General features: G+C 41.6%; 1 protein-coding gene across 1 annotated transcript in view; it reads right to left on the reverse strand.

Annotated features, from left to right (window-relative positions):
* Window positions 1-1,861: 1,861 nt before the first annotated feature.
* The window catches only part of Dgkk (diacylglycerol kinase kappa), a 132,505-nt gene continuing 110,557 nt past the window's right edge, over window positions 1,862-23,809 (reverse strand). Inside the window, exons 15-28 of the mRNA XM_046442445.2 lie at window positions 23,138-23,366; window positions 21,256-21,363; window positions 20,696-20,792; window positions 18,915-19,022; window positions 16,172-16,268; window positions 15,790-15,897; window positions 15,015-15,128; window positions 14,535-14,669; window positions 13,252-13,412; window positions 12,541-12,682; window positions 11,383-11,469; window positions 6,442-6,552; window positions 3,192-3,315; window positions 1,862-2,219 (exon numbers count right to left, since the gene is read on the reverse strand). Of these exons, the coding sequence (XP_046298401.1) occupies window positions 2,140-2,219; window positions 3,192-3,315; window positions 6,442-6,552; window positions 11,383-11,469; window positions 12,541-12,682; window positions 13,252-13,412; window positions 14,535-14,669; window positions 15,015-15,128; window positions 15,790-15,897; window positions 16,172-16,268; window positions 18,915-19,022; window positions 20,696-20,792; window positions 21,256-21,363; window positions 23,138-23,366 (1,701 nt within the window). The 3' untranslated portion in view covers window positions 1,862-2,139. The remainder of the gene's footprint in view (window positions 2,220-3,191; window positions 3,316-6,441; window positions 6,553-11,382; window positions 11,470-12,540; window positions 12,683-13,251; window positions 13,413-14,534; window positions 14,670-15,014; window positions 15,129-15,789; window positions 15,898-16,171; window positions 16,269-18,914; window positions 19,023-20,695; window positions 20,793-21,255; window positions 21,364-23,137; window positions 23,367-23,809) is intronic.

Raw genomic sequence — 23,809 nt, forward strand, 5'->3', positions numbered from 1 at the left:
ATACACACGATACATTCTGACGCCTCAGTAGGTTTTAGGTTTCTGTCATCATTTTCCATTGACTTTCTTCTCTAGTTGTAGAGCTAGGACTTTTTTGTTTGTTTGGCACAGCAATCAGACATTTGGGGACTATCCCCTTGTTAGTATTTTTCTCCTCACCCCTGCAGAGGTGGAACACAGGTGGCTGGTTTCAGTGGGTTAGGCTGGTGGAGTTCTAAAGTTGAGAACCAGTGCTTAGAGTTTGAATTGTGCACCTCGATGAACCAGCCATTGGACTGAGTCAGGTAATTGAGCACGCTAAGTTGGTATGAGAAGTGGGGAAAAGCCAGTTTTCTGGATTGATCTTGATAAGTGGAGAGGGACACTTACCTAAAGGTGTGAATTTAGGGTGGGGTGGGGATGAGAGGCAGGGCAGAGAAAATCTCTCTGGGCACCGGGATTTGATTAGATTTGTATGAATGGGAACAGACTTTAAAAAAAATTGAATTAAGGATTTGGAGCAATCTAGGCCAAGTTTATATTTTGTGAAGAATTTGGAAAAAGAACCATGGGGAAGCAGAGGCTTTTAGCCTTCATTTCCCCAGGCCCATGTTCTTTCTGGTCACTCTGAATGTCCCTCTTGTACTCAAGGAAAGAGACAAGATGGGAAGATCTGAAGGTGATTTGGGGACTGACCTGACAGCCTGTCCAGAAGATTTGGGCCAAGAGAGAGAATTTGAGGGGAAGGGCCTAGGCTGCGACTAGATTGTCAGACAGTCTGTAGCTAAGACATCTAAGTCACAGAGCTCTAGGTCTGGTTGCTCCATGTCATCTTTTGATTGGGGAAGGGGACAGCACAGGTTGGGGCAGTTGCTGATGTAAAGTCTAGGACAAATAGAGCAAAAAAGGCAGCATGCCAGCTTAGCCCCTTCTCCAGGGCATTGATGTTTTTGTTCCCCTTTCTGTGGCCTGGCTCAGAATTTTAAGGGGACGTCAGAATCAGCTGGACCACAGGTAGATCCCAGCTACTTCTAAGACGTTAAAAATGCACCAAAAGATTAGAAGCTCCACCAAGAACTAGGGCAGTTGGTAGAGATGTATGTGTGTGTAGGGTAATGGGTGGTGGGGTGGGATTCCTGGGTTAGCACAATAAATTAGAGGGTCACTTAGAGGTCGAGTTGTATTTTCAGTTCTTAAAAATATATATATGTATATTTACATCTTTATGTCTCTATATAATCTATACTGCAGCACAGCGGCAAAACATCTAGTTAAAAAATCCAGCAAGAATGCAGGCAGACACTCCGTGGAGGCATGCAGGCTAGGATCAAGGCAGTAGGAGGGGAGCCTATACGGTTGCCATGAGTGGTGAGTTCCAACCAATGGGCCCACCCAGCCACCAGAGCACCACCTGGACATGTGCAAAGACATACATGCACACATGGAAAAACAAAGGATTTGCAGAGAGAGGGGGAAGAGAGAGAGAGAGAGAGAAAGGGAAAGAAAGAGAGAGAGAGAAAGAGAGAGAGGAAGAACAAGAAGAAGAGAAGAGAGAGGGAGAGAGAGGGGTTCCTACATCAACACAGAAAGATTTCACATAGTCATTGTAACAGGCAAGTGGACAAGACCCTGGGACCTAGTTCTCATTTTAAGAAGCCTACTAGAATGGATCTCCTGCAGTTTCAAGCTACACTTGGCAGGGTTTGAAGGAGAAACACAGCCAGGCCTGGCTGTCCTGCCCCATCCCTTCATCTCCCTAGAGTGTCATTCATTCATACCTCAGCTTCTCCAGTTTCTCTGCTAGTCAGAGGAAACCATTCCCAGACTCCATGAAGAGGTGAACTTCCTTGAATCCTGTATAGATCCCAGGCCATTCATGAAGCAATTATCCCAATAAATACTGTAGTTGCTCAAAATGTACAAAGAGAAGGAGAACTGAACAAGACAACTCGGAACAAGAATCTTTGGCTAATGAGAAAATGTAAACCTCTAAGGAGACCTGATTAAGTCCAGGAAAAATGTGTAAGTGTAAAGAATTAGAGGGTCTTTCTTGGTGGTGCTCATGTTTGTTCTGAAATAATTTAGTCCAGCCTGTATTGAGGTTTTGAGAGTTTTTGTAGAGTCCTAAGTAGTGTGAGTTCTCCTTCCAACTTTCAAGAGCTACAGCTGAGATCTTGATGGTGTTGGAGGATCGTCACTTTTTGTTTCATCTTCACGATATCTGCGACGCCACAAATTACCTTCAGAGAAAAAATAAGTATAGAAATTATGAGGTTGGTACTTTGCCAGATGCCCAAAATGTATGAACCCCCCCAAAGAACAGAATCTGTTATGAGACAGACTGGTTTGCTTCTGCTGTAGCAACTATCTCTGAATCATCAGAGAAAACCAGCAGATACCAAATGAGCCAAAAATAAATGGAATGCACATATGAAACTACTCCATGAGTAGACTCCATCAGAGTCTTCAGAAATACTTTTAAATGCCAAGGTCTTCTAACTGGCAGATTCTTAGGGAATCAGACCAGTTAGACCACACCTGAGAAAATATAGCTTAATCCAAGAAAATCTCTCTTGGCATCTGTGCAAACTCTCAGATCCTCAAAGAAACAAAACAAACTGCTTCCCTCTAATCATGTTTTTCCATGTGTGCTACTGCTATAGCTCTCAAGTGCAGGTTACTTAGGCCCCAAATTTAGGAGAGACTGTGGATATCATTGAATTGATACAAGTGATAACTCTAAGAGAACCTTGAGTCCCAGTGACATCTCAGCAATGCTTAGGACCAATCATGAAGAAGGATGGGATGGAACCAATATTCAAAGCATGAAATATATTGAAATTTTTCATTTCCAGGAACTTTTACCATAACAGGGGAAATAAGTGTTTAGATAGGTCATAAAACCTGTTCTTGACTCTTAGGAATGGGTCAAGCAGAAAAAGTATCTACCTGATTGCATTTTTCTTTTAATCTATACATATCATAGAGGCTACTCAGCAACATTACTTCTCAGATTCTTCCCTTTCCAGTGTCCATATCATTTTCTAACCCACACCATGTCCAAAAGTCTGCTTGGCATTATATAAAGTTGGCTTCAAGCTGGCTCCATCATCACTGTGCCTGTGAATTTGAATGGGGGTTTCCAGTCCCTGGGAGGTACCCAGGCAATTAGGGAAGTCTTTGTGTTCTTTATACATGTAGAAGAGACTTACCAATAAAACCATAAAATCTTTGGCCTGATTTAGGCTTGTCTTCCTCCTCTAGCTTCTTCTTCCCCAATTTGGGGAACTTAATTTTCAACCTGAGGCTTCTACTATCAGTATCTGAAGATTTTTCCTAGAAAACCATAGCAAGAAGAAGGTCAAAATATTAGTCACCTAACATTCAGAAATAATTCCTAGGGGCCTGGCAATGTGATGGACAAGAATGGCTACAGAAAGCAGGCGATTCTATTCTCTATCCCCAAGTATGAGAGACAAGCTCGGTTACATGCTCTAGGAAAAGAACTGATCTTTACAAAAAGCCAGGTGTCTTGCTAGATACTTCAGTAAATGTTCTCATGTCAATCACCCAACCTGGCAAAGGTTGCTTATATTTATATTAGAAATGAGGAAGCAGAGTCTCAGAGAAGTCACTTGAGGTCACATTGCTAGAGATTGGAAGGGTGAGGTTGCTAGGGCCACTGTTAGCTCATGTAGCTCCTCTGCATGTATTAGGAAAAAAAAGTACTCCTTCCTTCAGACATGAAGTCGATGAGTGCCCACTCACTCCTTGACCACGTACCTTCCTATAGGGAACATCATGCCTCCCAGGCCACCTGCTTGCCTGTCTGGAATATAGAGTGGTCTCTAAACAAAGCTCTTAGTTATGTGGGTTCTCTGCTGTGCAGATCCTATACACTCTAATTCCTGCTCAGCCTCCTAGTCTCTTGCTCCTTTTACTACTGGTCTTAGTAAAACATCATTCTAAGGTTAACTTTTTTCCCCCTGAGGTTAACTTTGTTGCCAGAAAATCATCCAAACACATCTCAAGAAGCTTTGGGATTACCTTCCTTTGGAGACTATTTGTGTCTTCAATCCCCCTCCACTAGGAGCAGAGTTTCACCTGGCCTCTTTTTCTTCCTCTCTGGCTCACACTTACCCCCTCTCCTGTAATACTGCTCCTGGTTATACACACCAACCTTCAGAATTGTCTTTCAGGCTGGGTGCAGTGGCACACATCTGTAATCTCAGCAGCTCAGGAGGCTGAGGCAGGAGGATCGTGAGTTCAAAGCCAGCCTCAGCAATTTAGCAAGGCCCTAAGCAAGTCAATGAGACCCTGTCTCTAAATAAAATACAAAATAGGGCTGGGGATATGGCTCAGTGGTTGAGTTCAATTCCCAGTACCAAAACAAAACAAACAAAAAATAATTGTCTTTCAGAAAAGAAGGATGTCTCTTCATTCAACATCTTGGGAAGCCCAATGAATAACTATCTCTCATCCTGCTATTCCCCCAGCAAAGTGGATCTGAACCTTCTGTGACCTAAAGGTGAGCAAGTTTGGTGTCTAGTGAATAAGAAACATCTTCCTAGCTTTCTTTCTGTCCATTCAGTTGTTCACTAGCATGCCTTTTATTCTATGGAAATATTGTAGCTCAGAAAAGAGTTTATGTCTCAGGCTGGGAAGACTCATATATACATTGGAATCTCAGGGTAGGGGATGTGTTTGTCTCATTTCTCTCAATAACTAATGCATTTTCTAGATCAGAAGCTTGATGAGATAGAGCTGAACTGGGTAATAATAGAATGGGGTTTTTATGGTTTGGATGTGAAGTATCCCCCAAAAGCTCATGTGTGAGACAATGCAAGAAGGTTCAGAGGAGAAAAGATTGGGCTATAGCCTTAACCTAATCAGTGAATTACTACCCGAATGGATTAACCAAGTGATAAGTGGGGGCAGGTGGGGTGTGGCTGGAGGAAGGGGTTGATTTGGGGCATGGCTTTGGGATATATATTTTGTGTCTGGAGAGTGAAGTCTCTCTCTCTCTCTCTGCTTACTGATCACCATGTGAGCTGCTTCCCTCTGCCACACTCTTTCACTATGATGTTCTGCCTCACCTTGAGTCCTGAGGAATGGAACTGACCTTCTATGGACTAAGATCTCTGAAACTGTGAGCCCTCAAATAAACTTTTCTTCCTCTATGGTTGTTCTGGTCAGGTCTTTTAGTCATAGAAGCAAAATAGCTGACCAAAACAGGAGTGCAATAAAAGTTTACTTCCTTTGCTGTCTTAACATTATGTTTCCTTCCCCAGAGAGCTATTGATCAAAAGCATCAGGTACAAACAGCCTTGGAAAGTTCTAAGGTCATTAGAGAAAGTTATTAAATATTTTAATACATGAATTGGAACGGGATGCAGTGGCACACACCAGTAATCCCAGTGACTCTGGAGGCTGAGGCAGGATTGCAAGCTCAAAGCTGGCCTCAGCAACTTGGTGAGGCCCTAAGCAACTTTGAAAGACCATGTCTGAAAATTAAAAGAAGAAAAGAAAAAGGGCTGGGGATGTGACTTTGTGGTTAAGTGCTCCTGGGTTCAATCCCCAGACAACACATACACAAAAAGACATAAATTTGTATATACATTTCCTCCAAAATTGTACTGTGTCTCTATATACCACTCACATGCATATAATTGGTGTATAGAGACAGAAAACAGGTATACTGAATAGAGGGGCTAGGGATTCCAACAGGTTGAAATGAATGGTTCTATGGTAGGGAAGTTTTGAGGAATTTTTCATACCATAAAGAAAATAATTTACCTTGTGACAGGTGAACATCTTTGGGTCGTTCAATTGATGAGATGGGACTATTTTTCAATCTTTAGAAAGTGTTCAGAGTTGTTAAAACATGACAACATCCTTGCAACTATATTGGAACAACTGCTTATATGCTTGATTTTCTTTTAAACCATGTACCTGCTAAGGAGAGCCACTGAGAGGGCCTGCTCTCTCAGCAGCAAGAGAGGTTATATTTGGAAGATTTAACTACCAGTATGGCCTGGACACTGGCCATAGAGTAACTGCAGTATGAACTAACCATTATGATAGTTGTTGTCTGTGAACAACTGGTATGGCCATGCTGGTTCATATCAGATGAAGTTCAGCCCTGGCATAGGTAACTGAGCAGGGAGGGGGAATCTGCAGCCATGAGAACACCATAGAAAAAAAAAACAATCTTTCTTCTTCCTGATAATCTCTTGCTATAGAGTGGCTCTTCTTTCTTGTTGTTTCCCCATGGTCACCTTACATTTCATGTTTTCTGTTTCATTCTTTCACTTATGATGAGGAAATGGGTAGGAAGAAGCTCTGTTAAAGCTGAAGCTGGACTCCTGCTGCATCAGCCACCATGTCCTGACCCACACTGGAAGGTAAGGCACCAAGGAAGAATTCCCTATCCCTTTATTGTCCATTCCCCATGTTACGTACCTCCGGAACCAGGATTGGATTCATCCAGTAGATCTCTGATAACTTTTCAAACTCCTGACTCATGACATCCAGGGCATTCTGTAGTGTGGCCTCAGCCTCAGCATTTCTTAGCTAGAGACAAGAAAAACAATGAATGACCAATGCCTTGCACCCTGCCTTCATAGACTCTTGCCCTCTCCTGTACTCCCAGTCCCTGCTAGTGGGGGACAACTGGGAGACAACTTTTATCTCCTTTGGATGGCAATCAGGCTCTTTTCTTTCTCAACAGGAAGATCCAGGAAACAAACAAGTGGTGGGGCACTCCCTGCAGTTGGGTATGCTCAATTTGGCAAGCAAAGTCTTTTTGTCCAATATCACTGAATTCTTCCCCTACAACTTAGGGTCAAGGACAAGGGTCCTACCCTTAACCTCTAGTTGCTGGAGCTTCCCAGTGTCCTCTTGAATAACAACTGCCAAATTTTGAGCACACAGTCTATGTCAGGCACATGCATACATAATTTCATTTCACTTTCCCAATATTCTTATAATACCTTACAAGGGACCATGGTTCCAATTTCATAGTTGAGAAGGCAGACTCAAAGAAGCTTAATGCTCAGGATCACATAGCTAGACAGAACCCTCATTGGTTTAATTCAATACTCTACAACCTATACCAGAAAGGACAGATGGGGTGCTCAGATGTTGGGGGAATCTTTATTACACACTTACTGTAATTTAAAAACTATATTATGTATTAAGGAGAGTGGGCTAGAGAGAGACTGGCTCAGATTTTCCCTTCCTGGCAGAGGGTCTGCCTCCCCAGACTGTTGTAGCCCCTATGCTCTTGGTAATTAAGAAAAAAAGTTTCAGATGGTTTGTTCTATAGGTTCAGGAAACCAAACTTAAGTGCTAACAGTAATCCCCAACACCCCAGGATGAACTCCTTACAGTGCATGGGAGACATAAAATAAATTCTTTTGAGACCATCTACAATTCAGAAGAATCGAGTGCTAGACCAGCAACACAGGTGAGATCATTCTTGCCCGGGTAGATAATGAGCTGGGGACACAGAAGCACGCTGATATATTCAGCTCTGACAGAGCTAAGCTACACTTGTCACTTGTTCACCTAACCTGACCTCACCTCTCCTGCCCACCATGCCATCTATTTTATTTTTATTTTGGTACAAGGTATCGAACCCAGGGGAACTTAACAATTTAGCTACATCCCTAGCCATATCTAATTTTGAGACAGGGTCTCATTAATTTTCTTAGGGCCTTGCTAAATTGCTGAGGCTAGCTCTGAAATTGCAATCCTCCTGCCTCAGCTTCCCAAAGTCCTGCACCGCTGGGCCCAGCTTCCAGCTCTACTTTTAATCTGGCATGTCTGTGGCTTCTTGCTGTGCATGGGCCACTTGCTGCTCTAGTCATAGGTAGTCTTGCTGGCTGTCACAAATAGATGGCAAGTGAATGGGCAGGGGATGGGGTGGGAAGTTCTGGCCAATCAGGACAGTATATAAGGAGGAGACCAGACAGTATTCAGAACTAACTTCTTTTTCTCTATAGCTAATGACTTAGAATAATACAGAGTGGCCTAGATACACAGGAAAAGTATATTCCCAGTAAGGGAAGTGGGAATAATACTGGGTGGAATTCATTTTATTAAAAATCTACATATGCATATGAGAGAAAACATTTGACCCTAGATTTTCTGAGTCTGGTTTATTTCACTTAGCATGATTTTCTTCATTTTAGTTAATATACTAGCAAATGTCATTATTTCATTCTTATTTAAGGAGGGATAAAATTCCATTGTGTATATATACTAATTTTCTTGATCCATTCATCTATTGACAGGCATCTGGGTTGATTCCATAATTTGGCTATTGTGAATGGTGTTGCTATAAACATTGAAGTGCCTGTATCACTATTCTATACTGATTTTAGTTCCTTTGGATAAATACTGAGGAGTGGGATAGTTGAGTCATATACTGGTTCTATTTCTAGTTTTTTAAGGAATCTCCATACCACTTTCCAGAGTAGTTGTCCTAATTTCCAATCCCATTAATGATATATGAGTATATCTTTTCCTCCATATCCTCGTCTGGCTGAAGTGAGATGAAATCTCAGTCTATTTTTGATTTGTATTTCTCTGATTGCTAGAGATGTCAATTTTTTCCCCATATATTTGTTAGCTATTTGTGCTTCTTCTTGAGAAATTTCTGTTTAGTACTTTTCCCATTTGCTGATTGGGTTATTTGTATTTTTGACATTGAGCTTTCTGAGTTCTTTATATAATCTGGGTATTAATCTCCTGTCAGAGGAGTAGCTGACAAAGTTTTTTTTGCAAAATATGGAAAAGAAGGTGGTGGGGCTGGGATTAGATATCATAAAGATATAGGGAAGACCAGTGGAGTAGGAGAATGGCAGGGAGGAAAGAAGGAAGGGAAAGGGGAAGAAATTCGGACTAAATTTAATAAAATCACGTTATATACATTTATAAATGTAGCAAAGGGAATTTCACCTTTATGTATATGTAGGAAGTACCCATCAAAAATAATAGAGGAATGAAAGGAAGATCAGTAGAGTAGAGGAAGGAGAAAAGTGGGAGAGGGGAGGAAAAGGGGGAGGGAATGGGAATTGAAATCAAATTCCCTGCATGTATGATTTTGTCAAAATGAATGAAAATAGTATGTATCATTATAATGCTCTGATACAAAAAGTAAACAAGTAAAGAAATAAAAAAAAATCTACATCCCTGGAATGTTCCCCAGAGGCCCATAGGTTAAAGCCTTGGTTTCCAGCTTGGCACTCTTGGGAAGTGGTGGAAATTATAGTAGGTGGGGACTAACAGGAGGTCTTCTGATCATTAGGAGCATGCTCTTAAAGGGAATAGTGGGATCCGCCCTTGGAGGAGATAGTTAGATCCCAGCCCCTCCTCTTTCTCTGTTTTTCATTCCTGGTCACAAAATACACATCTTTGTTCCCATATACTCCCTGCCATGATGTGCTATCTTGCCACAGTCCTCAAACAATGGAGCCAGCTGATCATGAAACTTCCAAACTGTGAGCCAAAATGAACCTTTTCTCTTTATATGTTTATTATCTCAGGTTATTTGGTACAGCATCATAAAACTGACTAACACAATCTCCTTGCCAACACTACACAGCTTACTGCCCTCCTTCCTCAAGGGAAGGAATAACACAAAAATGAAACAAATCTGTCTTCATCCCACATCTATGACAGCCTTTCTGGAGATACATGTTCATTCTTGGTTAATTGCTGCCTGCTTTCTAGCCTCATTTGCATATATGTGTATGTGTGTGGGTCCTCACGAGGTCCTATGGAGTGGGAGCCTTATAAGTGTTCTGGAGGCCTCCACCCCATGGTATGATATGCTCAAGTTGGGTTGTAGGCTGGTATAGACCACCTGTCAGGTCATGAGCCTCCAGAAAGCCTAAGTAGCAATGAGAGGCCAAAATCTCATATTTCCTGCTGTTCAAAACAGCAAGAACACCGAGTTCTGTCTATACGTGTAAAGTACTTCTATTGCTGTTGTTTAAAGCTCAAAGAACCTATCTTGGGGATCAGATGCTGGGACAGCCTGGCCTGATTGCCTTAGCCACTCTGCCTCCTGCACAGTGTGCCAATTAGATGTGCAAATGAAAAGGGAAAGTGGTTATACTTCTTGCAATTTCAACTCAGAAGCCTTTCTTCAAATAAACCTTAATTAGATGAGAGGCAGGCAGAGCAGCTGCCTCAGGGCCTTAGCAGCTGACCTCAAGTTGGGGTGGTCATGATCGCTTGCCTCATTAGAGCATGCTCATCAAGTGTGCCCGTGGGTTTTGTGTTCTGAGAAACATGCAACTAGTCTTATAGCCCCCAAGAGCCTCAATCTCTTTTCTCTTTCACTAACAGCTACCATCTATTGAGCCACTATTCTGTGCCAGGCACTTGAGATAAAATAACTTGCTAGATCCTCACAATAATCTAGGGAGGTAGGGATTACACTTCATATCCTGTTGATATGGAAACAAAGACCCAGAGATGCAAAGTCACTCTACACAGCTAGTATTATGGGTTGAGTTGTGCTCCCGACCAAAGATATGTTGGAGTCTAAAGTCCCAGTACCCTAGTACCCTAGATGGAGTTAGGGTGATTGCAGATGTAATTAATGGTTAGGTTGAGGTTATACTGGATAAGGTAGGCTCCATTCCATTATGAAGGGGCTCCTTAGAAGGAGATGGTCACATGAAGACAGGCACATAGGGGAAATGCTATGTGAAGACAGAGATTAGAGTGATGCATCTACAAGCTGAGGAACATCAAAGATTGCCAGCAAAACACCAGAAGCTAAGAAGAGGTAAGGAAGGATTCTTCTACAGGTTTCAGGGGAGCACAGATCTACTAAAACCTTGATTTTAGACATCTGGCTTCCAGAACCTAGAGACAAGATGTTTCTGTTGTTTTAAGTCACCCGGTTCTTAGTATTTTGTTGTGGCAGGCTTTGGAAATGAATAGAACTAGTAAGTGGCAGATTTTGGATTTGAATCCCGAGTCCTCCCAATTTTCCCACCATTTCATATTGCCTTCTGACATGAATAAAGAAATATATAGAGACTTGAGAGACGCAGAGCAGCTCAGAAGAACTCACTCTTTTCTCCTGCAGTTGTATCAGGTATGATGAGAATACCCTACTTTTGATTTACCTGGTCTGGACCCAGGAGACATTTGTCAAAGGAGAAGGAGGGACCTTCTTTCAGGGGTATGGTAGTCCCTATGGATTAACATAACCCATGAAGTAACACAAGCAATGACAATTCCAGGTGACACAGAAAAGACTGCCAAGCAAGCACCTGCTCAGAATAATCCCATCTTGCCTGTGCCTGGAACAACGCACAGACTCTGACCATCTTTGGATAGGATGTTTTGCCCTCCCATGCTCCAACCCCCTGCACTCACCAAGTTTTCATCCAGGAAAGCTTTGGTGTCATCGTGGAGCCCTTTAAGACTAAATGTAACATCTACTGCGTCATTTCTGCTTATAGTCTAAGAGAAGAAGAAAGGACAAGAAAGGAAGGGAAAGGACAAAGACAGAGGAGTTGTTGGTTAGTAAGCATGCAGCTGGCTTCTCTGGGAAGGTAGAAGTAGGCTAGAGTAGGACATGGCTGTAGGTAAAAAAAAAGTAATATTCAAAATATGGCATAACTAGTAGAGTATGGGTACTAAGCACTCAGAACTGATGCCAGCTATATTGGTGTGCCCTACAAAGTGGCACAGCACAACTTGGCTTTTGGCATCATTGACTGGGTGCAGTAGTACAGGAAAATATGAAATATGCAAACCGGAGAGTAAATTTGAGGCCACTTGTCCCTAGGCTAAAACCATCTTTCTCATGGCAGGTGGAATTAGGTCCAATCTTCTCTCTTCTCAAAATTCTAGTCCTTGGTCTCCAGGGCTCTTCCTGCTAAGATCTGGCCCAAAATAGTTAACCCACATTTCATCATACCCTGATTATATGGCATTTTTTTAGCACTAAAATAACTTTTTTTTTTCTGTGCTGGGATCAAACCAAAGGCCTCTTATGGTTTAGGTAAATGCTCTACCACTGAGCCACATCCTCAGCCTTGAAGTTAATTCTTAAAATTATCATTTAAATCTTCTGGAAGTGGGTAAAGCCATGGGATGGCACATTTAAAATAAATGTCTAATCTGGACCTTTCCTTCAAGAAGAAAACAAAAACACCTTGGAACTTTGGTTTCACTTGCAGGTGTCCCTTTATTCAGTTATACAGGGAACCACATGGGATGAGGAAGGCCCAAGGCTAAGTTCCTCTCCATTCATTGGCCGTTTCTCCCCTGAGGTTGGTGTGGTGGATAGCCATCAGGAGAAAGGGCTAGTTCTCAGGCTGATCAAATCTGCTGTGGGATTCCCCCAGCAGCCATCTTGACCCTGTAATGAGTCAAGATGTGCCTGTCTTCCTATCCACTCTATCCGTCAGTTTCCTGCCATATAAATTTGCCCAGTTTCTTCATATCCAGCCTCTGACTCTTCTTCCCTTTGCATCTCCTTTCCTATCTAGGTTGACCCCATTCCTTCATCTGCCCCTTTGACCTTACCTCAATGGGAGTACAAGAAGCTGCACCTGCCTCATTGCCACTGTCTTGGCCATAAAATACATCATTCAGGATGGTAGCACTGGCATTCACAGAATCCATGAGGACAGACACATGCTGGTGGACCTTGCTGAGGTCATTGAGTCTGTAATAAAGCAAGGACAGATGGATGAGCTGGGAACTTAGGACTTCTGGCCTGGGGTGCTGATAGGTTGGGATAAGGGGAGAAATGAAAATCCTAGGTACTAGATTTGGACTTTTTATTCTATTTTGTTATGTTTGCTCTTTTCTAAGGAGCCACTGATGCTTGGAACTGTTTCTACTATTTTCTAAATATTCACTTTTGGCTAACTTGAATTAAGATACTAGGAATTTGAGTAGAGTGGGAGACTAAAATAGAGGAGAGTAGCTGATTCCAGAAACTCCAAGGTCCTCCTGATAATTAAGGGTGAGGATAAACATTCTTTGTATTCTTGGGTCTGGGGCAACAGGAAGACATCAAAATTCATCTCTGCCTAATGAGAAATTTCCAAGCTGGTTTATCGCTAAGCACAAAGAATATTTCCTCCATGGATTGTCAGGGAGTCAGTCAATGTTCTGAGCACTAGGTGAGATGCTTGAGGCCAGGTTCCTCAGTAGCCATTAGACAAATTGGCTGCTTCTCTCTATCCTTTCTTGAGTCTCCCATCCTTGTATCTAGGCCAGTCCACTTACCTGCTAATGAGGTTTTCTGCAAGCCGAGCTAAGTGCTGCATCTGGGCAAACTCCTCATCAGAGAGGCTATCATGAGATTCCTGGGAGTCCAGCTGGGGTTGAGGGGCAGCTTGAATTTCACTATGCTTGCATGCCCACGTTTTCATTGAATTCTCAAAGTCCTGGAGATGAAAACAGTGGCATATCCTAATGATTGCTGTAGCTAAGAGGGTACGTGACAGGTCTGTCTATGAGTCTGACATTTGTGGGTAACATGTGGGTACAATAGGTAAATGGGGAATGAGGCTCCTCTGTGCATTCCCCAGTACACCTGTCTATAGACCTACCTATCCTTTTATTCACCATCTCTTCTGTACTAGGCACTTTTAGTTTGGTCTTGAATCAGATATCTGCCTTCCAGAAGGTCCTATATAAGGGCATCATGACAGTTAAGAGAGTAGAGTTCATTTCATGCTTTTTCTTTGCCAAATCTAGGCAATATGTTTGTGATGGAGTTTAGAGCCAGACATACTTAATCCAATTTTCAATCATGCTTCTGTCATTTATCAGTTATGTGGCCATGAGCAATTTATTTAACCTCCTGAAATGGAAATAAATGTATCCATCTCAGGATTGTTTGGGGGTAGCATGTGAGGAAATACATGTAAAATACCCAGCACAAAGTAGGCATCTTATAAATTGGATGTCCTATCTCCTCTATTGCTGTTTCTATGGCCTGTTCGCAGGTCAGGATGGAAGACAGCCTCCTATCACTGAACAGCTAATCAATAATGACTCCTTTGTAGCTTTAGAAGATTTAGGTGAAGTGGGTGATATTTATGAATGCAGCATTTTAAGGAACCTTACATGAAGCTAAAGACCATCAATGCAGATGAAATGTATTGTTGAAAGAGCAAATTTCTCTATTACCATCTAAGGCCTAACTTTGATTCTCTGTGCAGTGGAGACTGGAGGATAATTTTGTCTAAAACTACAGGAGAGAGCTCTTTGCCTTGCTCTTTTGGACAGTGATTTGCAAGTGTCAATATATATCAGAATGTCTTGAGGAACTTGTTTATATATGCAGGCTCCTGAGAACCACTGTTCCCCATTCTGTTCAGTGGACCTGACATGGGTCCCAGGAGTATGCATTTATAACCAGCACCCCAGGTGACTGTGATGAAATGGCCATGCAGACTGCTCTTTGAGAAATTCTATTTGACTGGAAACTTTCAGTAGTCATATGACAGCTATGGATGATATAAAGTAGTATGAGAACCCAAGATGAGCCTCTCTCCTCTTACCCGATCTCTCATCAGCATCTGGGCAGCATTCTTGTATCTAATCTTGATAATTCCCGGCCTCTGGATCCAGGCCTCCCCATCCACCTGCACTGGGATACCTTCTTCACCGTCAATAGTTATCATCAACTCACGGCACTGTCAGAGAACAGGAGAGGAAATAGGGGAGAAAAATGAAGCAAGTTCTATAGACCAATCTGACAATCTCACAATCATGTCCTAAATGTGTACCTGACATAGCACTAGCAAACATATGGATTAGATTATGCCAGGGAGAAACACCCACTTCCTATGAGCTTTTCGCCCCTTTGGTCTCTACCACCTCTATCTCCAATATCAGCCCGTACCTTGGTACCCACCAGATAACCTGTTTCCTCCACCCTGAAACTCTTATGCCTAGTTAATTCCTGGGATTACCCTCACATCCAGGATTGCAGATGGAAAACTCACCCCCTTTCTAGTACCCATCTAACCCCTGCCTACCTGGGCAATGCGATGATGATGCAGGTTGATGATACGGGACACGGCCATCTGCACAGAACCAAAGATTGCCACTACCTCCAGCTTTCCGTCATCTATTGCAGGAGCATCATATTCCTAAGGAGGAAGAAATGGATTATATTTCCCCCCCTTGAGAAACTACACTTTGTGTATAACAAACAAGGGTGTTTTGAAGACTCCTGTTAACCATTTTCTAGTTCAAGAAAAGTGGAAAAACTGCATTCTTAAAAGGGGAAAGGATAAAAGGAGGAAGCCAATCTGAGTAAAGGACACTTGGGTCACAGCAATTCTTATCCACCTTTGAGATCATAACTCACAGCCAGTTTCTACCTTGTCCAATCCAACATCATAAATTCCCAAGGCCAGCTCTGGGATGGTAATTAGCCTAGCCAGGCATGGTGGTACATGCCTGTAATCCCAGCATCTGAGGCAGGAAGATAGCAGGTTTGAAGCCAGCTTCAGCAATTTAGTGAGGCTTTAAGAATCCTAGTGAGACCCTTTCACAAAGTAAAAAAAAAAATAAAAAGAGCTGGGGATGTGGCTAAGTGGTTAAGCACCCTTGGGCTCAATCCCTGCAACATAAACAAACAAACAAATAAATAAAAACCTGAGCCTACTGTGGCTGCTAATAGAAGTTTCCAGTCTATGTTCCCTCCTCACATTGTCCACTTCCCACTGTAGTCGACCAACTCTCCTTTCTGAGAGGACTTAGCAGGGTCATGCTTTTCTCCCACCCCATTTCTTGTTCCATACTCACTGCAGTCGCTGTGTTGCTTCCCCAGAAGTTGACACCTCCAGCATAACTGGTAATGTTGAGCACTACAATGCCTTGCAGGTTTGGCAAGGAGATGGGTTCTCCATCACACTGAAAGGAAAGATAAGCTCTCATTAGCTGACTTTCAGATACCAATGTGAAGGGACATTTACAGAGATGGGAAAAGGCTCTGTCTTCTCTTCATACTATCATTTGCTTATCCATACAATAGAAATCCATCTTTCTGCCTTTCTCCTATGAGCTGTGAGTGAGGATCACAGTTAAAGCTTGGTAATAACCAAGGATATAGTGGAAAGTTGATTTCCAAGGCCATGAGGTTTCCCTTCTCCATTGCCCAGGAAGGACCACTCCTTTTTCTACTAACCTCTAGATGCACTCGTTCTTCCAGTTTCCTGTAAGAGCGCTGCAGAAGTTCCTTGCTTCCCAGAAGGCCATACCATATCTTGTTCTTAAAGCGGCTGCTACAGGAAGACAAACAAGAGAAAGATGGTCATAAGGTGAATAATACAAAGATTAACGGAGCCAAGGCATGGTGGTGCACACCCATCCCAACGGGTCTGGAGGCTGAGGCAGGAGGACTGCAATTTCAAAGCCAGCTACAGCAATTTAGTGAGCCCTAAGCAACTTAGTGACACCCTGTCTCAAAATAAAAAAATAAAGAGGGCTGGGGATGTGGCTCAGTGGTTAAGTGTCCCTGGGTTCAATTCCTGGGTATCAAAAAACCCCAAAAAACTGGAGGGGCTGTTGGGATAGTGTAACTGGTGTTCTTATGCAAACACATGCAGGAATGAATCCCTGGGCTCCGCTGAAGCTTCAGTATACTATTGATGAATAAATTTTCCACTTCTCCTTGCTGCTAAATATTGGTCCCGACTTGGAACAAACAGGCTATATTTAGAAAGCAATGCTCACCAAAATCCGTGAGCATAGCTGGCTGATACAAACCAGTTACCCTGGCATGTGCCATTCCAGGAGTGTAAAATTTCAGCGGCCTAGAATCAATTTTATATGAAACATCTGATTCTTGGACTGCAATTTTTTGAAGCAGTGACTTTTCTGACAAAGTAGAGAACTTTTCCAAATACCATAGCCTTATATTAAATACTTAATTCAGTGTCATAGAATAAGGCCAGGCTTAGTAAGGAGCTTTTAGATAGTGAGCCAGTGGAGAGAATATGAGACACGTAAGAAATTGGGAGACTCAGGATGGTGTTGGAAAGAACAGGGTCCTGCTGACTGTAGGACCTCTGATAAAAACAGGTAGGCAGCTATAGTCATAGTATTGCTTACTATGAGCTTTTAAAGTACAGCCACAGATATGAGCTATCACATGAGCAACCACAGGGGATGAGGGTTTTTTTTTTTGTTTTTGTTTTTGTTTGGTACCAGGAGTACTTTACCACTAAGCTACATCCCCAGCCATTTTTTTATTGAGACAGGGTCTTGCTAAATTGCTTAGAGCCTCCCTAATTTGCTAAGGCTGGCCTTGAACTTGCAAACCTCCTGCCTCATGCACCCAAATCACTGAGATTATAGTTGTGTGCCACCTTGCCTAGCGAGGGAATGAGTTGTGAAATGTAAGGCTAGCACAACCTTATTTGAACCCTATTTGAAGCCAAAAATTTTCTGGGCACTTTAGTTTACTCATCTATAAAATAGAGGTTTAATTATATGGGAATGTAAAGCACATAGAGAAACCAAAACAATTCTGGAAAAAAATAAAGCAAAGTTGGAGGACTTTCATCTTCCAACTTAAAAATTACAATAAGGCCACAGGTATCAAGGCAATTTGTTACTTGCACAGGATAGGTACATAGATCAATGGAACAGAAGAGTCCAGAAATAAACCATCATTACATATATGGTCAATTGTTTTATGTATGTATGTATGTATTTATTTGTTTAGGTACCACAGGCACTTAATCACTGAGCCATATTGCCAGACCTTTTTAATATTTTATTTAGAGACAAGGTCTCCCTGAGTTGCTTAGGGCCTTGCTAAATTGCTGAGGCTGGCTTTGAGCTCATGATCCTCCTGCCCCAGCCTCCTAAGCTACTGGGGTCAATTGATTTTTGACAAAGATGCCAACACAATTCACTGGGGAAAGGATAGTTTTTTTTTTTTTTTTTTTTTAAACATGGTGCTGGGATAACTGGATATCTTCATGCAAAAGGGTTAATTTAGACCCCATCATAAAAAAAAAATAACTCAAAGTGGATTATCGACTTAAATGTAAGAGCGAAAACAATGAAATTTTTAGAAGAAAACTTAGGAGCAAATTTTCAAGACCCTGTGTTAGGCGAATATTTCTTTGATATGGCATCAAAAGCATGGATCATACAGGAAAAAAAAATAAGGAATTGGACTTTATCAAAATTCAAAACTTTAAAAATTTAGAACTTTTCACTAAGAAAATGAAAAGACAATCAATAGACTAGAAGAAACTATTTGTAAACCATCTATCAGATAAAATACTTGTTCCTCACCCCTGGTCTGTTCTGAGAAAGAGTTTCTAACAGCAATCGCAGGGGTCAGGTAGAGCGGTATGCCTCTTTTTATCTATAGTTTCAATTTATAAGGACTGTGAGGCTGCCTTAGGGTATGTCTGAAGTAGAAATGTACCACAAAGTGCCAAGCAGGCCAATGCTAGATAGGGTGAAATCAATGGGTCTAGAGGAACCAGATTAGGAATACCAAGAACAAATAGGGGGATCTTTGATATTTTGTAAACTTTCCAAGCAAGAACGGAACTAAAACTCCTGTTACAACCTAGTTAAGCTCTCACAGGCAGAAAAAAAGATAAGAAATTTGCTAAATTGAGTCAATGTAATCTGTTCTCAATAATACTAACACAGGAAGCTATTCTTATAGCAATTCACAGATTTAGACCATGATGAGAACTCCAAGTTCAGTATACCAGTGCAGTCATTACAGACTAGCCCAACATTTGGAGCAAGCTGAACAACTAGGCTAGTCTTGGGACCAGTGTATTTTACTTCCCAAGGAGCCCTTTCTTTCCGTTGCTTGTCTGAGAGGTAAGGGACATATGTGTATTGTCATTGCGTGTTTGCATGTAGGAAGGGGAGGAGGGTTTTTTCCCCCTTACTTGTATTGTCCTGGATGTTCTTCTCTTCTGGTGTTGAACTCCAGAGAAATTTTAGCATCCAGTCCAATTCCAAAGTAGTTGTTCATGACACACTTTTCTTTGAAGCGTCTGAAATGAGCCAAGAAAAGGAGAGAATGATGCAAGAAGGAAGTGATGCTGTCATTGGGTTGTAGACTTCATCTGCCTGATGGAAAATCACTGAGACAAGGCCTCTGCTGCATTAGGCACAATGCATAATGCCCTTGAGAGGCACATGTAGATGTTCTATTGTGTTAACAATGAGCCTGTCAGCTGTAAGAGAGGGTTCCCAGCCAGTTGGTAAGTGTCAATGTGATTGGGACTCAGTAAAAAAGTAACATTCATGATCTTACTCATCTTTAGAGGCCTCAAATATGAGTGACTCATATTTTCCAAATATAATAGAGGGAAAGAGAGTCATTGGCTTATTCTCATAATAAACTTTTGAGCATACCAGATACAAATGTATTATGGCAGTGAAGTCTACACTATTGCTTTTAGTGACGTCTGACTTCTTTGTAATACTTTCATATCAAAACGCAAAGTGACCACACATTTGGAGGGCACAACTGATAAAAGAGGACACATATGCACTCACCCAAAACCCAAGTAGACTTTTGAGTTTCCTGTATCCATCTAGGTTGTCAACATCAAAACTAGTGGGGTGCTAGAGCCAGGTCATACCAGCTCATGTAAACTGATTATGCATATCTGTTCCCAACTCTACCTTCAATGACATTATATTAGTGGCTTGAAATAGGCCAGGATGGGAGGTTTATACCAAGATTAAATCAGTGCTTCCCTATCTCTGAGAGCTGTTTTTTAAACATTTGCTGGCATACTATGTATCAAAGCTCACTGGGTAGACATAAACTTAAACCAGTGGTGACATGGGGACTGTGAAAATTGGAGATAGGAATAAGAATTGTTTTCTTAAACAAATTGCTTAAGAAAACAAATAATTTCTTGTTGTATCCTTTGGAGAATCTGAAAATGGATACAGTTCAGGTATTGAATCACAGATGATTTTTGTATTCATTACTCAACCGAGCCAACATCCCTCATATGAGATTAGCCTTAGCCCTGAAATTGGACTTTCTCTAACTGATGTCTAATTGATCTCCTTTTTTTAAATTTGTTTAATTTTTTTTTAGTTGTTGATGGACTTTTATTTATTTACTTATACATGGTGCTGAGAATGGAACCCAGTGCCTCACACATGCTAGGCAAGTGCTCCACCACTGAGCCACAACCCCAGACCCAACTGATCTTTTTAATGGAAGGCAAGATGAGAGAATGTGGAAGAATTTGGCTGCTGGTAATAGTCCAAAGGAGTAGGACTATTGAGACAGACGTCCTTAGATTTGCTACCTAGTCCCTTAGTGACTTCTTTAGTACTTCAACCATTTACGGTTAAAGGCAGCACTGGAAAAACAAGTCCTCTGAAATAACAACTAACATGTATTATGTGTTTCTAATAATGATAGTAACTGCTAACAATAACACTTAACTTTGAATGCCATGCACTGCTCATGCAAGTATTTTTTTCTGCAAGTACGTTTTATATATGAAAACAATAAATACAACAAACCTATGTTGCATGTTCTATTTATCTTCATTACATGTGAGGAACATGAGGATCACATTGGTTAAGCTACTGTGTCATCATACAACTAGTAAGTAGAGCTGGGAATTGACTCTATCCTAGACTGTGCTTTTAACCAGGAAGAAGACATCAAAAAGTAATTGGACTAGATACTTACATTGTTTCAGGTGTAAAATATAAGTGTTCCAAGTTAAGGTTATCTAGGTCTTCACTTTTGAGAGAAGGTATAGATGACAAAGTGCCACGACGAGAACCTAGATACAAAGGACATCTCTTTGGTGTCAGATGCAAACATTAGGAGCCTTTCTGCCTGCTTGTATTTGATCTTATTTTCCCTGTTGGGGGAGGGTCAAGCTCCATGACTTTCTCCTAAATAACATGCAGTGTGCTCATTGCAAAGAGGAGGCTCCTCTTAGATAGACTGGGACTTTCACTGAGGGAATAGTAAGGCTGGTCTGCTTCTTTGTTGGCAGTGAAAATAGCTTCAAATCTCTGGTTTCATCAGTACAGCCTTTTCAAAGTGTGTAATGGGATCATTATTCTGGTCATTGACACATGAGATTTCATAGTATAAGGTTTCTGGAAAAGGGAGGGGGCTCTCTACTGCAGAGTAGGATTATGATTAAGAGGATGCATGAAGAACATATATTTATTCTTTGGAAACTAAATGACATGAAGAAGTCTAGAATAACAGAAGAAGAAGAGAAAGATCCTTACGATGTCTTGGGCTCATCTGGTTAAAATCCTCTGAGTCATAATCTTCCAGGAAGAGAGTTGATGCAAAGTTCTTAACTGATATTGTCTGTCTGCTTTCTTCGTCCAGAACTATAGAGAAAACATGGAAGGAAGGAAGGGAGGGAGGGAGGGAAAGAGGAATGGAAGGAAGGAAGAATAGAGGGAATGAGGATGGGTCACATTTATTGAGCATCTCTTTTGTTAGTTAATGCTAGTCAATGTGTGTGTAGACAATGGACACTCCCATTTGACCATCATATCTCCTCCATGATGCCCTTTGTACTCTCTTTCCATTTTTCTCTTTTCTTTCTTTTTCTTCTTTGGTTTGGAGTGAGTTTCACTATGTTGTGCATGCTGGCACAATTCACCATCCTCCTGTGGTATGCATGCCTGTGCTCAGCTTGTCTTGTGCTGTTGCCATGGCTTTTATAGCCATGTCTGAACTTTCTATATCTTCCTGGTACTCTTTTTTTTTTGTCACCCATATACATTATTGTGAGTAGAAGCTTGGGACCAGGGAATTGGGGAGTAGGGTAGGAAACTCTCTGCTCTTCCACCTCCATTCTGTTAGTTTGTTTACTTATAGGACTTTTGTCTAGACTTGGGTCTCTAGGAGCATGCCACTCTTTTACTCAATTATCTCACCCATACCTAAAACACTTGGGATATCTCCTTCCTTTCCCCAGCCTATGTGTGGTACAGCTCAGGTGCTCAGCCTATGCCTTAGCTCATAGGTTCAATTCCTACCCTACCAGGGAAACTTGATTTGTTCCATAGCTACAAGCCAAACCTATAAATCTAACATGTTGATGGAGCAGACGGAGCTTCAGTTGTGACAGAGTGGTGGGATGTTCAGATTAATCTGATCTTCATTTACTTGGAAACTAACTATAGAAATACAGGTGAACTGACTGTTGAATTCATCCACAATGCATAAGGGAGACTTTCTTTATTCCTTATAAACATGGCTGAGGTTTTGTACCTACAGGTACCAAGGCAGGGGAAAGTACCATGGCTAAAAGTCAAAGGTCAGCCAAAAGTCCTGCTACTCAGGACTTCTGCTCAATTTCAGTAATTCAATTAGAACCTGTTTGGTCTTTTACCATCTTCCGATCTGATTTTTAAAAGAAGCATTATGCTCTATATGTGTATTAAGGATTGTAATGCATTCCACTGTTGTCGTGTATTTAAAAAAATAATAAAATCAATAAAAAAGAAAAATAATACTAATAGCTATTTAACAGTGCTGGGGGAGAAGACTTAAATAAAGCAATATACCATGTTCACAAAATAAACAAACAAACAAATAAATAAATAAAGCATGTGTGGAAGAAGTGGTCACCAAAATGTTAGGTGAAGAAGTTGGGGGGGTTGAAAAGGTTTTCATACTGAGTCAGAGATTATATGTTCTTCTGAGTCCTGGGTAATGACAATCAATGTGAGGGTCATCAGGATTACTTTGAGGGCCTTATCTCTGATTAATATTTTGTCAGACATGCAGACATGAACACCATTTCCTTTTTAAATGAGTAACAGGTTGAAAACAAACAGGAGCACAGGTTGCATGACTAGGGGTGGGAGATAACAGAGCTTTGAGCCAGGTCTCTTAGCACCCGTAATTGTTTAACATTAGTGTTAGTTGACTGCCTGGGAGATAGGAGTAGCCAAAGTGGCAACTTATCATGACTGAAGCATTTCAAATTAGTACTCTGAGGACTGACTTTCAATACAATATGAATGCAGAATCTAATCAAATTTAGGTAGTGAGGTCAGATAGCAAACCCAGAATGAGGGAAACCAATCGACCATCCATTGGAACCTTCTCTTTCCCCTACTTCAGTCATCAAAACCCCAGGCCCCATACCTTGTTCAACCTGGAATATGATGAGCTTCAAGGATTTCTGGAGATTCTGAGCCTTTGTGGCCAGCTCCAACTTGTACTTGGCTATGTGGTCTACTTGAGGGATGAAGGGCTTTCCATCTGCCTTGCCACCATCTGTGTATACTGTAGCACTTTTCTCAACAGAGGTAGCTGCTGCCTCCTCAGCCAGGACATCAATCAGGACACTGAGCTTATCATACATTAAGTCGCTCTGTAAAGCGAGGAAGGGAATGGCTCATTGTTATGAGGGACCAGAGACTGACAGGACAGAATAAGGAGTTGGGGTAGGGGTAGTGGGAGAGATGACAAAATGTAGTAGCTTTCTGAGCATAGAAAAATCGCATATGAGGAGATCAAACTCATGGGGAAAGAAATACAGGGCTAGATATGATGAGATACTCAAAGGGTATTGGGGGAATCAAACATGCTTCATTTGTTTCTGAGCAGCCTCAGGCATCAATGTATGTTTCCAAGTCTTTCTTGAGCCAGACTGGCCTATAAAATGATGTATAACATGGAAAACTTTAGGAAAGATAAACATTTCTGGATGGCATGTTCATGGGCACGCTCATGTGGATGTGAATGGTCTCTGCACCGGTGTTGCTAGCTGCTTTTGTATGAGTGTATGCTTGAAGATATACATTTGCTGCATGA

The sequence above is a fragment of the Marmota monax genome, unplaced genomic scaffold (assembly GCF_021218885.2).
Source record: "Marmota monax isolate L192 unplaced genomic scaffold, Marmota_monax_Labrador192_F-V1.1 WCK01_AAM20220418_F8-fsc00170, whole genome shotgun sequence".
NCBI classification, from domain to species: domain Eukaryota; kingdom Metazoa; phylum Chordata; class Mammalia; order Rodentia; family Sciuridae; genus Marmota; species Marmota monax.